Below are 16,287 nucleotides of genomic sequence, written 5' to 3' on the forward strand. Positions count from 1 at the left end.
AGCTAGCCAGTGGTGCTGCTCATTCGTGATTACTGCTGGTAATACCATCCCAGTGGGGGGACAGTGTTGCTGCGGAAATATGGTGGCCACTCTCCTGTCTCCCCCCAGGTTGAATAAGTGGCTTCGAATTGAGCGGCAAAACCTCTTAAGCATTGTTAACTGTGTTAGCACCACTAGCCATGCTGACACTGCTAACAGTGCTAGCAGAGCTAACAAAGGTAAAATAGCAAATGCTAAAAGGGGGTTTGTGGCTCAAAACTAAGGTGCTGTCTCACTGGGGCAACCTGGGAAAAGACTGGAGGGTGGGCACAGTGTTTCCACAGCAACACTGTTGGGTCAGAATGGCATTACAAGTGATAATTTCGAAATGAGTGATGCTGCTGGCTAGCTCCCACCAGACCCGGGTTTTGCATAGTGCAGTAAAATAAAAAGCAGCAAGATTGATCTATAGACCAACATCCGTAACCCATTAGAAATATTCACCACAGTTAACCGTCAATCATAGTTCTTCTTCGGGATGTATTCAAAAGTTATTTTCAGCTGTTGAGAGGTTTTTTGTTGTTTTTCACTTTGAATTCCTTTTTCCAAACGAATCTGATGACAGACAGCTTCATAAGACCCCCTCATGATTTCCACCTAAGCTAAACTGTCATGACGACATGGGAAATATATCAGGTTAAAAAGCTAATGTACATCTCGCCTATCAATCCAGTGACAGTGGCTCAGTCAGGCATCAACAGACCCAAGGCAGCATGAAGCATCTCTTTCAAAGATAAGAGTTCCCTCTGACCTACTTAACCCCAGGCAGGAATGTAGCTGTGTGTGCAGAATGTACAGCTTTAAAGGGATTCTGGGGGGACGGATGGATCATCTCCATTCACTGCAGCTTTTCCAGACCAGTGGGCATAGGGTTGTGGATATAGATGTATGATGGCAGGGATGGCTGCGTCTCTGAGTGGGCTTGTCAATGGAGCTCCTGGACTGGAACTCTTTTTCTGCTTAATCGCCTGTAGCATTAATCACAGGCAGGTGAGCCTGCAGCAACTCCTGTTCAAGTTCTGCAGTCATGCACTGACACTCACTAAAACTCCTGACAGCCCCGTCTACCCTGAATGTCCACAACATCTTGCTAGTGTTACGTAAGATTTATTTAAATCATTATGCAACACAGCCACTATTGTAATCCACATTCACTGTATTTCATATCATTGTTTGGCTCAGACTCCCGTGGTCCTAACAAAAGAATTTATTTCAATGTAAATGATTTTACAGCCTCTTACAATGACATTCCTTCTATAGAGTTCTTCCGGTGGATTACCCACATTAGTTACAGGCTCTCAACTTTGCATGTCCCAGTCAGATGGCCTCTTAGGAACTCATTTGAATCCATAAAACTCTATCAGCTTCCTCCATAACACTTCACATTCAGCTGACATTTTGTAAGCAGGCATGCAGTGCCTCCGAATATTTTAGTGACACTTCAGAAGTGAGGCCAAACACAATAATGGCGTATGTTAATTACATGTTATTGTAGAAGATGGTTTGTGTCATTAATGCTGTTTATTGTAATTTATCATTGTAAAACAAAACATGTCTGTTTTCAGTTTAGTGATGCACACAACAGACAAGAACGTAAGTGCCAAAGCAAGCTGTTTAATTCCTCATTTGACTGCTGTGTACAGAATCTCTTATTAAAGGTTTGAACTACAGGAGAAACAGCATCACACCCTTTATTGTGCCTCATGTGATAAACAGCTTGATGTGAATCAAATGAAGTGTCCCACCCTGACCTTCTCCCCTCCACACTTCACACAGCTGCTCCGCCACCAGCCTGTGTGGATTCTGCAGAGAGGCGCTAACAGGACAGCAGCTTGGTTGTAGACTATCAAATTGGTGGTAAAGTTTACAATGGGCTCACACCTCAGGACCCAGATGGTGTGTAGGTGTTGTCTGTAGGAAATGTGGGTTTTGAATGGATCCAAAGCTGGTTGTGTGTTAGTGGCCTGAAGGGCTCTTAGAGAGGGGGCTTGTTGATGGAGGAGTTTCCTAAGTGGATCATCACATGCCTATGCACTGAGGTTAGCTGGCACAGCTGGATCCTTCAGGAGCCAGGATCCAACACAGGCGAGGTTTACAGGATTAAAATAAAGCTTTTTGAAGAGTTTTGTCCTTTTGGTAATTTGGGAATCCAGCCTTTCTGAAGCATGTCACTCCTAAATGCTGCTGGTGAAGTGTATTATCCTTCCTCCCATTCTGTTTTATATTTGTGTATGTTGTAAGATTGAATCCACAAATATAAAAATATTGACTTGTGTACTAGCTTGTCTAGGTATTTTGCCATAGTGGATTTCCTGATCCAAGATGGCATTTTTACTCAAGCATTTCAGGAATCCAAAAAATCCAACAAAAGCATTCAGGTGTTAAATTATGCTCTGTAAATGAGTACAATTTGTAGACTACACAAAGCACGGTTAGTTTCACTTTTAAACACAGAATTCCCCCCAAAACTTCCCAGCATAATGTTTTGACCTTGACTGTCGGTGTGGAATGCAGGTTCAATCTGAGCGTGTGTGTACTCAGCCTCTGTTGTCCACTGTGCTTTATTTACCAACCTTCAGGCTAATTATTAACACAGCATTAAAAGCCCCTTGTGAGGCCAAAGGCAGCTGTAAATCAAGCCATGTATAAACGACTATTTCAAATAAAAAACACTTGAAGTGACCTAAATTCTTTCCTCCATCAAGGGATAAGAAATCAATCCAGGCCATCCGTCTCAGTGTCTAATCACCAGTGTTCTGACTCATGCTGTTTGATAATGGTCTGTGAAGACTCTGGGCCTAATCCTTGGAGGCACCCTATGTGCTTGCGCCTCCTGCTCTCCTGAGGGGCAGCCATTCACCGTTGCTAGGTGGGGAGGAGTTTTTCCCAAGGGGATCAGTGTAAGACTACCTCCCTGTCTCCCAACAGCCACCGGGGGAGGAGTTGAGTGCCAGAGGTTGTGGAGGGGTGTTAAAGATGGAAGTTCAGAGTGGATCTTGAGGAGCGGAAGGGCTTTATTAAGATGTAGGCCTGTAGCAAAACACGATTCCCTCTTTATTCCTGGGAGGGAAACAGGGTCATACACTGTGCACTTGGACAGTTAGCAGATTAGCTGTCGCCTCAAGAGCCGGTTTGAAGTTGTTGTGTTTTTTTTCTTTGCTTGCGAGTGGACATACTAATCAGCCAATTAGGAATGAAGATTTTCCACCTTGTTACGCGCTGTTATGTGGGTGGTGAAAGTTGTCTTTGTGGCCAGTGGGAATGATTAAGTAGTTAATCTGTGCTAGCACAGTAAAGACAAACAGGAGGTGAACAGACAGCAGTTTTAAACAATGTTTTATGTCAAGAAAGATAAGGGGTATGTTTCAAGAAAACTGTAAACTTCAGACTTACAGGAGTACTTCATTCATAAAACGGCCATTTGTATATCTATTGCCGTTGAATTCCTGAAGAAAACATTTTTCTCGCATGCCTCAATGCTGAACAAAGAATCCAAAAACGGCTAATGTTGTTAAATTGGAGTAAAGGGGTCTATGTTTCACAACAACAAAACTTAACTGAAATATCCTTCTTACAAACATCCATTTACAAACTCACAAACCTCATGCAGTTGCCTGAAGTCTCATTTATCCAGTCCTGTGCTCAGTACACAGTACACACATGCATTTTTGCTAAAACCTTACTTTGTGCATTTGAACTGTGCATTATATCAAATTGCCCAGCCGTGCTACCGTCCATACACGAGACTGTTTATAAAAAACCTTACTGTTTCAAACAGTAAGGTTTTAGCAAAAATGCATATGTTTGGGAAGTACTGAGCATACAACTGGGTAAATGAGACTTTGATTATACTGTGCAAATTGTGTGAGAGATTGTTAAAGGATGTTTTTATAGTCTTGTTGTTGTTAAACCTGGTCCCTCTTTACTGTAATTCAACAGGAATGTTTGCCGTTTTTGATTTTTCGTACGAGAAACACAAGGTTTTCTTCCTGCATTCAAGGTAACACGAGGTGAGTAACTGATATACAAGTGATCATTTTGTGGGCGAAGTATTCCTTTAAGTTGGTGTAGATAACGAGCATTTCTAGAAAATAAAAACACCTTTTGTCCTGAGGGGATTGAAGTAATGTACGCAGCTGCCAAGACAGTGCCTGGCACCCAGGAAACAAGGAATGCTCTCCCCGGATGACTCCAGGTGATGAAATGGAGCACAGTATTTCCCAGATTTATTTATCATCATTGCTCAAGCAGTTGCAGGTACCATAAAGCTAGTGTCTAGAGGAATATGGCAAGAGGGCGTAAGGTGTGATTCATTGTTCGCTGGGTTCAAATTCATCACCTTTTGATACATGAGTCAGTGTGAATCAAGCAGGAGCGGCTGCGTGAGGTATTGCTAACAGAGCAGGCAGGGGCTTGTTGCTTTCAGTGGGATGTTCTGTCCACAGTGCCGTCACTCTTTCTGAAAAAGGCTTAACACTGTTATCTCCTATCAGTTCTCCAGTGGAAAGAGAAAGTCCTTTTCTGACACGAAGTGTGGCAGCTGCTTTGGGATAAGCATTTGCATGATGAACACACATATAGTCCACGTTGTTCCTGTTTGTTTGCTCCTGATTTGGTTAGAAAACAAAAGACCACAAAGCAGACCAGACAGGGTAGAAAGAGCTTTAGCACCAACTCTGGGTTATTTTTGGAGTCTCATAGGCAAATTTAGAAAGAAGTTTAAGTTGAGGTTTCCAGTAAGTTCATCTGAAATACTCATATAGGTGTGTCTTTCTCTGACACTGCTCCTCTTTTAACTGTTCAGCGCACACTCATCATTCATCATAATAAAAGTCTGGTCAGAGGAGTAGGAGGAATTGGAGAAGGTGATTTAGACATCATCCAGGACTTTGACACCTTGGCTACTCAGGGTTTTGCTTGGGTGGGCGAATCTCATCCCTCATACACATAAAGGTATGTGAGGATTTGAACTTGCAGGAATTATGGTGCATTTGCATATAGCTATGCTCTGTAGGAATATTTTAAACATATAATCATTCAACTTTATGGGAATTGTTAATATCTGTTGTTGAGGCTTGCAGCATTTTCCATCACGCACCATAATTTTTTGACTGACATTGTTATTACCATTGTTTTACCGTTGTCGAGTTTGTTTCCTAATACTGTAACCCAGGTAGACATTATTTTACTGTTATGTAATCCTCTGCACACACACATCTTTTTACTGTCATCCTGTCGTGAGTGCAAAACAGCAGTTGGACAAGCCAGGAAGGTGGACAGGGCAGCTTTAGATGATAGAGGAAAGAGAACTGTAGCTTGTAATGGGTAGAATTTGCATGGAAGCTGGTTTGCATGAACTGATGAAATGCGAGTCATATCATCACAGCGGTTTTGCAACAAACCAACGTCACAGCTACATGCTGTGGCTTATCATGTTCTCTGAGAAGGTGGTAATATTCATCTGGAAATGTGTTGCTCTGATATAATCACGTCAGTGGAGATTATAGGAACATTAGTGTCTGTTTCTTAGATATGTCTGTCATTAACCAAGCATGCTGAGATTAGTTTTACGCAAACCAGAGAATTTTCTTTGTGAAAGAATGCTTTGTGTCCCAAACACCAACGGCTCCAGACAGATACAGATCATCTTTGTTGTACTTGTGTCTGAAGCCTTTTACAAAAGTTAATGACCAGGTGCTGGGGTTTTCATTTCAGTGTTTCTGTACACCTCCTGCACCACCTTATTAGGCACTGCGTGTCAATCATGTAACCATGATGTCAGAGGCGGACAACTTTATGAACTGTCTGCTTTGTTCACTGCATGATAAGCTCAGACTGAAATGGAAACAAGTGTAGACTTCACATTATTAGTTCTAGACTGATTAGTCATCGAGCCCCTCGGTGAGCGAATGTTCTGTCTGCTTTCAGCGTTGAAACAGAAGCATTTACCCTAAATCACCTGTCATATCCCTGACACCCATGTCTTTATCAGTCAGACCCCTCAAACTCACTGGTTTTATAATCAAGGAAAGGGTCCCGGACTGGTAAGCTATTTTATTTGCTTTTTCGTAACATCTAAAATCAATTTACAACTACATTAACTTGACATAGTTATTTGGTAACATGCTGTATTTGCGTACACCGGCGCTGCATTAAAATGAATCACCGTCCAGGGGATTTGGATTCAGGGAAGCAACAAAAGAGAAGGGAAGGTCATGCTTGTAGCATTAACACACCTTTGTCTGTAAACGTTAACCTCGGCTTAACAGCCAGGAAACTGGAATTCAAAGAATTACAATGAGGGGCTGGAAGTTTTTTTGTTTCTGCCATTCCAACCATTTTTCCTTTAGCAACAACATTAGTAATCTGTCCACGTGTAGCTGATATGATGTGATCCATTAATGATCACACGGTTTCACCACACTTGTTTTTCTGGTAACTTTGTTGAGACAAAGTGGACTTTGAAAAAACTGCTGTGAGTTACTGAGGTGCCTGAAGTGTAGTCCAAATACTATACTATATCTCTAGCCTTGACTTGGTTAATGGTTATGTCTGTGAGTTAACAGCTGTATTGATGCGGAAACAAAGGAGTATTGTGTTTTGTTGAGGTGGTGTACTTAGTGAAATTGTGGCGTGTGAATGGGAAAATCTTTGGCTTGGCTGGAATGAAAATGTTGCTCTGGACTATGTACATAACTGTGCAACTTGTCAGAGTAAGTTACAATTTAACAGGTCTGTCCACTGAACTGTTGAGAAAGAAGTGGTTGGAATTTTTTGTAAATAGATACAAATATGCTGCTTACAAATGGGTTCAGAGGAATGGGTTTTAAAGTGACAGTTCAAACCCAAAACAAAAACATATTTTTCCTCTTACCCATAGTGCTATTTATTGATCTAGATTGTTTTATTCCTGTGAATTGAGAAATATTTGAAATATTGGCCGTAGAGATGTCTGCCTTCTCTTGCATATAATGGAACTAGATGGCACTAAGTTTGTGGTGCTCAAGCACCAATAAAAACTACATTTGAAAAAGTCTATATCTTTTTCCAGAAGTCATGACCCAGTTACTCAAGATGCACAGACCTCGCTGTGAGCAGTTTCATATAGGAACTATTTCTTTTTGCCAAACTACACCCATCAACCGTAACACCATACAGACGGAAGCATGCATCCACTCAGGTACAAGAGGCTTGTGCTCATGACAGCGCAAAATGTAAACATTGATGGCATCCTCCTCTGCTGAGCTGTAACATTAGCTAGCTAGCTATCTCAGTGGTACATGGTGAGCTAGCAGCAGATGCACACTTCCTCCTGTGCAATGATTCGGTTGCTGGGTTGAGTTTGGTTAAAAGAAGGTTCAAAGGGTCTGTGGATTATCTTGAGTAATGGAGCCATGGAAATAGACAGTGCCATCTAGTTCCATTATTTTCAAGAGAAGGCAGACATTTCTGCGGCCAATGTCTTCAACACTCTGCAACTCACACCAAAACAATCTAGATTGATAAACAGCTCTACAGGTAAGAGGAATAATATGTATTTTTGATTTGGGGATGAACCCTCCCTATTGCGGCTTCCAAATAAATTCAAGAATAGCCACCCTCAGACGCCATAATAAATATGATGAACTCACTGTCTGTGGTTTAGTTATACTCACTGTTTGACGATCCAGATGCTTCTGTTGATTTTAGAGTTGACTGATTTGCAGGACGTGTGGAGAGTTGCAAGATCACGCAAACTGATTGTCTTGACTGTCACGTTCAAAAACAAAATCCCTAAACAAACATTCCCCAAATGAACAAGCCTTTACAAAAACAAAATTCAAATCAATGGGGTATTAAACAACTTCATCGAACGATAAAAAAATTAGATAAACCAAAAACGCGGTGGTTAAAGACTGCCACCCCGTGGCGTCTTCCACGTTCCACACTCACTTGCGCACATCTGCCTGTAATTAAAAGTTCCCGAGATGCCAGGTCAGGTGGTGCATTGAAGTGACTCAAAAATAATAGGAAACTAAGACTTGCTAGAAATAGCTCTAACACTCCCTTTTTTACTATGTAGATATGAAGCAATCATTCCCTCACATGTGACCTGTGTGAACAATTACAAACCTGTAGCGCTGACCTTCCTCAAAGCCGAACCTGACCTGTACTTGCACGTGTTTCAGCTGCTGTTGTTGCTGTGATCAGTGTGCTACATTATGCATTTTCCAAAATGTCTCCTCCTTTAAGTGTTTAAATAACAGTTCTCACCTACACGCATAGTTAACCCTAATTTTATGCTGACAGGTGAATTGTAAAAACGTGTTCAAAAGTGTATGTTTGTGTACAGATGTTATATCTGACCGCCTTCTCCAATTGGTAGTTTTGTACAAAACAGATGGTTTGAACTAGTGTGCGCTGCTCACTGCCCCTGCTACAGTGGTTTCTTTTTATAGACCTTTCCCTGCAGTTGGTGCCAAAACATCGTTGGCATTTGAGTTTAGGATCAATTCCAAAAACTGTTTTTCCTACCAATAAAGTTGATGGTAACAAATGTTTCCTTAAAGCAGGCAGAAAGCTGTGCTTATCTTTGATCAGTCTCAGTTGCTGAAGGGAAAAATGCTTGAATGTTAAGTATGTATATACATTTTCCCATTGTTAACATCAATGCAATGGCTTTAACACTGCAAAGCCTTCAACAAATGGACAGTCAACAAATGCAAACAAGCCATAACACGGCTCACACACACAAATGTACGTTATTGATACTTGCATACATAGATCGCACTATAATATAGCACCACACTAACATATAACATGTAAAAACAGCCTAATCATGCTTTATTTGAGTAAAAACTTGTATATATGCCTTTAAAAGGCTTAATTTGATACCAATAACTTTACACTCCCCACATCTGACAACAGGGTGGCACAGCAATAGGCACAGCCTTGCCATTGTGGCTACAGATCCCTCAGAGATTAGTGATAAATGTTTGCAGATGCTGAAGAGACTCTGTGGCTCCGAGCACAACCAGACACTCTGCTTTTACACTGTCTGTATGACAATGGTTGCTTGTTAGTATAACTGCATCATAATTGGTGAAAAACAACGACATAGATGCGTGTTCCTAACTGTCCGCACATGCTGGATGAAGTTGATGGGTCTCAGAGGATGCAGACCATGCTGCAGATCATGAGTTGTCTTCGTCCAGAGCGACAGGCAGAATGGAAACACTTTGCACTACATGGTGCAGGACTAGGTACTCTGCTTATCTTAGACCTGTATGTTGACCAGATCATTTGCATTCCTCTGCACGGCCTGTTCAAACAAAGTTAGTGAATGGTCCTCCAGTGCTGTTTTCCCCTGAAACCTGCGGCATGTGGTATCAGCCACAGATAATGCCTGCCTGTGGAGTCAGTGTCTGAAGCTGGTGCTGGAGTCAAGTGTGTGCTGAAGTCTAAGATAAGTCAGATAGTATCCCTACACTACCACTGTCTTCTTTTCAATACAGTTCATTCAGACTTGTCTTGTTTTGGCGCTAAGGATGTACTTGAGAACTGATAGATTATGATTCAGAGCAATATATCAGCTAAAGAGAGTGTGGAAACTCTGCAAACATGGTGTTGATTTGTGCTGTTCCTTCCCCCTCCCTTCAACTTGGCATTGACTGCAGTCTGCAGTACAGCAGCTTTATTATAGGGGAATATTTGGTGTGAGGAAGAGAAGGAAAGGAGGAAGGGAGTTTCACATGCCAGACACTGCAAAGCTTAAAACCAAATGTACAGACAGAAGCAGAGCAAAGAAGGCAGATGCCTCTTTCTAATTCGTAGTGGCGTAGTGGGTGTAATAGCTCACCGCTACACTCCCTTTACACCATCAACCCTGTGATTTGTCACAGAGCGTAAACAGAGTTTTCTCTAGCGGTCAGCTTCTGCTTGCCAGCTCATCCGTTTCTCCCAGTGAGGTTTTGCATGGGAACTATGTCGATGGGATGGCTTGGATTGTGAAGCAAGTTGTGCAGCGTGAACGAGACTGAGCTCAGTATTGACTCATGGAAAGTTTGAGGGTGCCAAAAGGTGTGTATGTGTGTGAGTGTGTGTCTGAATGAACTGAAAGGCTTTTTTGATTCCCATCATACAGCTGCGTATCACATTTTTTCGCAAGACTTCATAAATCATTTTCTTCAGGCACTTCCCATGCTCTCATGTGAAAAATCTCTCTTGTTTAGTGTAATTCATTCCAGAGAGCTGTAAAGGGTTGTACTGTATGTTCTCTATAAAACTGTATACGGGAGATAAGTCAAGTGATCAAGCCTCTTGCAGACTGACAAAGTACCTTTTCCTTTCAACATCATCAGGTTTGTGTTATCAGCTGTGGTTGGCTGACCAATGATGCACATGTAATGATGAACACATTTACGCTATAAGCTTGTCAACACCGGTAAAAGAGAGTGTATTTTAGCCCCATGACATAAGCTACATCTGTTGGCCATCAACACCAAATTATGCTCTCCATCCCCACTTGGCAATATCACTTAATGTTTTGCTTAATGATGGTTTGTGCCGCGTAGATTTCCATTTGTTAGCCTGAAGTAAAATTACACAACAAAGCTTCATTTCTTTAGCTTGGCAAAATGGTTTTGACCTCTTTGCCCTGCAAATATTTAAGGAAATGGAGCTCTCTGCACAGTGGCTTCTCAGTGCTCCATTCTCACACCGCCATGACTTCATATATTTAGGAAACATTTATGAGGAAAATTCCCCATTTGGCCAGGAAGGATGTGAAACTGAATATGGATTCCATTTCTCTTAAATTCAAACGCAGTTCAAGAAAGACATATAAACAAAGCAGCTGGTCCCCTTCCCCACTTTTTTTTTTGTCCCATCAGTTTTCCCCCCTCTCTGTTTTTCCAAGGTTCAGTCTTCAGCAGTCAGGAGAACAAGAGGAAATGGCTGGGTTTTCCATAGAATATGCTGTGTTGAAATTAGGCCATGTCAGTAATGATTTGAGTGAGGCCTTTTACTGTAAACCACTCCTCTGTGTCTCAGTCTGGGAGTAGAAACACAGAGCTCCGAGCTGTCTTTTATTGATTTGTGGATTTCAGTCTGCTCAGTGTAGCTCGAGTTAAAATCATCTGAAGTTGTCCCCAGACAGTGTTTTAATGCAGTCGTAGCCTTTCTGTTATGTATCCATTTGGTGGGAGACGTGATCATGAAAGACAATTTAGAGTGCATCTGGCTTCAAACAGCATTATATAACTTAATGCCAACAACAGAAATGTAAATGTGTTGAATGCCTTTGCAAACCAGGAAGTACTAGGAAGATACTGAACGCACTGAGTTTTTTCTAAATGAGATAATAGCTGAGCATTGCAAATGTTAAATTGGGCTGTTTACCATCGCCATTTACATCTCAGCCTCTGAAGTGAACTTAATACCTTAGTGCAGCTGCACAGATACTATGGGTAAAAGACTGGGTACAGGGCAGCTGCCGGGTTTGCACAATTGGAAATATTATTTATTACATTGCTGCAAAAGAGCAGGCATAATGAGCTTTTTACTGTAAAGTATAAAACTGAAGCAAACCCATAAAAGATCAGGTGTTTTTAATGTGATACCCAAACTAAATGTGTCTTTTGAAATATGAATCACTCAACTTTTTACAGCTTGAAAGTAGGGATAGACCGATATGGATTTTTTAGGGCCGATGCCGATACCGATTTTTTTCCATCACCCTTAGCTGATGACCGATTATGGACTGCCGATTTTCTTGAGCCGATATTTGGGGCCGATACTGCTTTTGCTCCCTCAATTTACATAAAAAAAATGACACAATGATAACAAATATTACAGGTCTCAAGTTTAAAATAAGAAACATTTATTGAACAGTAAAAAATACTAAAACAAGATGGAAAGTTGAGGTATAACAGGTAGAATATTAGTATTATTATTATTATTATTATTATTATTATTATACATTCAAATAAAAAAAAGAGTTCAGTGCTCTTAAATCTTCCAGTAATGTCTTTATAAAATAAACAAATATTTAAGCTGAAGCATAAATAAAACAACAACTACTGTACACAGTAGGATTCGCTGCATGTGCGCTGCAGGGTCTTCCGGCAACATGGAGCTGCCCGTGGATGCCTGTCTGTAAATCATGCCAGGGAAAAATAAATCCGCGAACACACGCGCGTATCGGCCAATGCCGATACAAGTAAAAAACTCAAATATCGGCCCGATATATCGGCCGGCCGATGTATCCGTCTATCCTTACTTGAAAGGCACCCTTGATATTATTGTAGTTTGGAGAGTTTGCCTCCAACATTGACATTCAGATTCTAAATCAGCATTTGAATGCTGCACAGCTTTTTCTCAGCATGTCTGTACATTCTGTTTAAAGGCATGCTATGCAGGATTTGTTGCTCGCTGTTTGATACACAACATTTAAACTTGGCCCTTTCTCCTTGGCACAACAAGACTCAGAGAGCAGTGGTGGTCAAGTGAGCTGGACAGTGAATGAAGAGATTGGTGTTGGCATGAACAAAGCATTTAATCGTTATAATAAAACGTTATTTTCTGATTCTTACATGGAGGTTACTCTCTGAAGCACAAATATAAACACCCACACCTTCGGACAGTCCTGCAGGAAGGTGCTGCATTGCTAGATTATGTGTGAATTCAGCTGAAGTGCATGCTTGTGTGTGTGTGGCTCAAGTGTGTTCTCAATCAAACAGACACACAGACCTGCAGCCTGCATCCACAGAGCAGAGGAGAAACGACTGGTCACTATGTTTTTATAGAGTCCAAACCATGTGCTGCTACTGGCTGGGGGATACACATGACTGTCCAGAGGTTGCCAAACAGAAACAGGAAGAAAATACAGTCAGTCTTTATATTGTGGTGTTTTGTTTTGTTTTTAGAAAAATCCTGCATAGTTTGCCTTTAAACCTGGTATACACAGCTGCAGCTAATGTGATCATGTAATCCAGACATTTCCAAAAACTCTGGAGTGTTGTAACATGTTAAAGTCAAAATTTATTGAAAGAAAACTTCCAAAATTCACAGCATGTTTTAATCTAATGCTTCCATCTGCTTCAATCCATTTTTGTTGGCATTTAGCCTTTTAAAAACAACATTTTCACTGTGGTTAAAAAACAGTTTCCCTTGCTTGCTGCACACAAAGGGAGGCACGCACTTGTCTAGTAGCAATCCAGCAGCACCATGAATTCGATTTCTCCATTAATAAAAGTTCAAGAAAAGACATTTAATGTGATGAATGTTTATTCAGATTAAGGATTTTGTTAAAGCGATTAAAAAAAATTTGGGGGGCTGATGACACTTTTAAATATGACAACAGCATTTCAAAGCTCTGTCCGAAAACCTTAATAGAGGCTTCAAATGAAAAAAAAAAAAAAAAAACAGGTCTGCCTCTCATATCCTGACACTTACCTACTGCCTGTGTTTCTCTCACCTGTCCCAGAATCTCCTCACTTGTCTTCGCCCCTCTCCACCAGTGAACATGACCATGCAAACGTTGACCTGGGCCCAGACTGTTACAGCCGGCTATGTGTGGAGCCGCTGGATGGAGAGGGTGAACGTCCAGTGAGCCTGGTGTCCACCCTGTCCTCTGGTTCATCCCGCGATAGTCACAGCCTTTTTGGGAGCACCGTAGCCCTTCCTTCCTCAACCACTCCACCCGTGCAAAGCGAGGAGGACATAGACTTGGACCTGAGCCCAGCCGAAGGCACCGGAGAGCAGGCAGGGGACCGGAGTCCCACCCTCACGGGTTCCAGGGGCGGCTGGCGGGAACGGCTGGAACCCAGGGTGATCAGCAGGCAGTGGAATAACAACGCCACATCCAACAGGAAGGCAAGTGGCGATATACCTCACATCCCTGACTCGCCTGTCGTCACACACGCCATGGCGCCCAACCCAAAGCTGACCTACGTGGACCGTGTTGTCATGGAGATCATCGAGACAGAGCGCATGTACGTCAAGGACCTGCGCAGCATCGTGGAGGTGAGTGGATGTCAGGGTTATGCTGACTGTACTGAAAGTTAATTTTCCGTTACAGTTAGTGTTTTTTTTTTTTAAACTTTCAGCCAAGTATTCACTGTGAGCCAACCATTTGATATTATAGGGAGTAAATCATCAGCATTCTGTGTATTTAAAGCACATGTTTGGCTTGGATTAACATGCAGCTATGACTAAATGTCTGCAGCGCCCGTTGTAGGTGATTTACTGAATTTGGCCAGCGAGGAGCAAAAATTGGGGGAATTGGACTCAACGGCTGTTGAGAACAAATAATGTCTACTGTGTTCCAAGCAGCTGTTTGTGGCCTCAAACAAGTAAAACATCCATTGGATTTTTCTTTTCTTTTCATTAACCAGGATTCAGTCTGATTCCCTGCTTTCTAAACAAACCGGTCAGTTGACAAAAATGCATGCCTGACATCTGGCAGTTGTGTGCTTTGTTTAGAGACCCCGAGTTCGTAGAGATGGAGGCTGTGGAGCAGTTTATGATCTGGTCATTGTGTTGTATGTAAATCATTCTGTATATATTCACAGTGCAGTGGAAGTTTCCAGCCTGTAGCCTGGGACTATGGACTCGTATCTGGAGTTCAAACACAGAGTCAAAACTAGGACACAGTGCAGGTCTTTCATGACAGAAAATCATGGGCTTTATGATCTTGGTCAAAGATAGCAGAAACCTCATCTCAGAGATGTGAAGCATCGAAAATGAGCCAGGGATGATTTCTCCACTCAACATACCACTTACACCTTATCACATCTTCAACCTTTTGTAGTCTGTAAACGACTTCCAGACGAAGAGACTTCGCTCGCTTTTCATCTTTCCTCCGTGGTACATAGAAACAGGAGCGCTCTGTTGTCAAACAGTCTCCGCTGCACTGATGGTAATGTCTTTAACACGTGAGGCATTTCTGAGACTGACTTGCAGTAAACTAGCGATCACCTCTCCTCACCTTGTCTCAGACGGTGCTGGCGTCTGGCAGTTGCTGTGGGAGGGAGTACTGCCCTCGTCGCAGCTTGAGTAACGACTTGCTCCTGACAAACACGTCCAGGACTTCTAAGTGTTTCAGCTGACAGGAGCAGCAGCCCATCAAACAGCCTGCTCTGGCCCCGGTCACACAGGCCCTGCAGCGAGCTCCAGCCTAGCCTGAGCTCTCAGGCCTTGCCAGCCAATACAAACATCTCCATCTTTACACCAACGGGAGACATAACACAGATGAAAGGGAGAGCAATTGGTTTTTCCATAGGCTACAGTGTGGGAATACAGTTTAATACAAATGTATCCTCTATTCTTTTATGATCACAATATGGCCTCCATCCCATGCAGCTCATTTTAATTTCACACCAGGCCTCGAATGCGACAGAGACGTGTGAAACTCTTACTTCATTTTGGCATTGTTTCCTCAGCAAATAAGTCAAAGCTTCCACTTGATATTAACACTGAACTCACGGGCAGCTGTTGAAGCAGAGTCCGCTCTGCCTTTAGATCTCGTCTGTCGCTCACTCTCAGATCTCACTCTCAACTATTCATCCATTAAATAAAGTTTTGACAACAGCTGTTTGACCCAGCTGGTCTGGCATGTGTAAATTCATCCGTGACACCTGGCCTGAACACACCCAGAATAATCATACTCAGCAAGAATGCGGTCAGTGCATTTGGGATTCAGAAAGACCAGGTCTGACATATTTTTCAATGTAGTTCTTGCTTGATACACTTGATAAGGATTTTTAACAGTATTGCAAGGACAAAACAGCCCTTCTTATTCTTCAATAAAGCACAGCTTGTAGCACTTTTTGACAAGATGTTCACGTACATATGAGGTCCCTGCAGATCCTTACAAAGTCATAAAAGGCATTGAATTTATTGATCTAAAAATAAGGCCTTAAGTGGTATTAAAATGCCCTAAATTAATTCTTCAAAAGTCTTAAGAATGCTAAGACATGGGAAATAGGATTTTATGAATTGTTTTTTCTGCTGTTGCTTTATAAATCTCAAAATAACATCTACGCATCATTAATAATTTAAAGAATGCGCAGTAATGCATCAATGTGACATAGATCAGGATAGCAGAACCAACAGCACACATATTCTATTTTAGGCTGGGATGCCCAGAGCAGAGAACTGAGATTTCACAGGAAGGCTAGAACCAGTGCAAAGCAATGCATCCAAGGCTTGGTGTATTTGTGCAAAAAGTTTTTCAAACTCAGCATGATGGGAATCAAGGCAGTTGAA

General features: G+C 41.9%; 1 protein-coding gene across 2 annotated transcripts in view; it reads left to right on the forward strand.

Annotated features, from left to right (window-relative positions):
- The window catches only part of LOC117266965 (pleckstrin homology domain-containing family G member 3), a 40,989-nt gene that overhangs the window by 10,231 nt on the left and 14,471 nt on the right, over positions 1-16,287 (forward strand). For both annotated transcript variants that reach the window (XM_033642422.2, XM_033642424.2), the window contains exon 3: positions 13,505-14,043. In XM_033642422.2, the coding sequence (XP_033498313.2) occupies positions 13,505-14,043 (539 nt within the window). The remainder of the gene's footprint in view (positions 1-13,504; positions 14,044-16,287) is intronic.

This window comes from Epinephelus lanceolatus, chromosome 15, assembly GCF_041903045.1.
Source record: "Epinephelus lanceolatus isolate andai-2023 chromosome 15, ASM4190304v1, whole genome shotgun sequence".
Lineage (NCBI taxonomy): Eukaryota > Metazoa > Chordata > Actinopteri > Perciformes > Serranidae > Epinephelus > Epinephelus lanceolatus.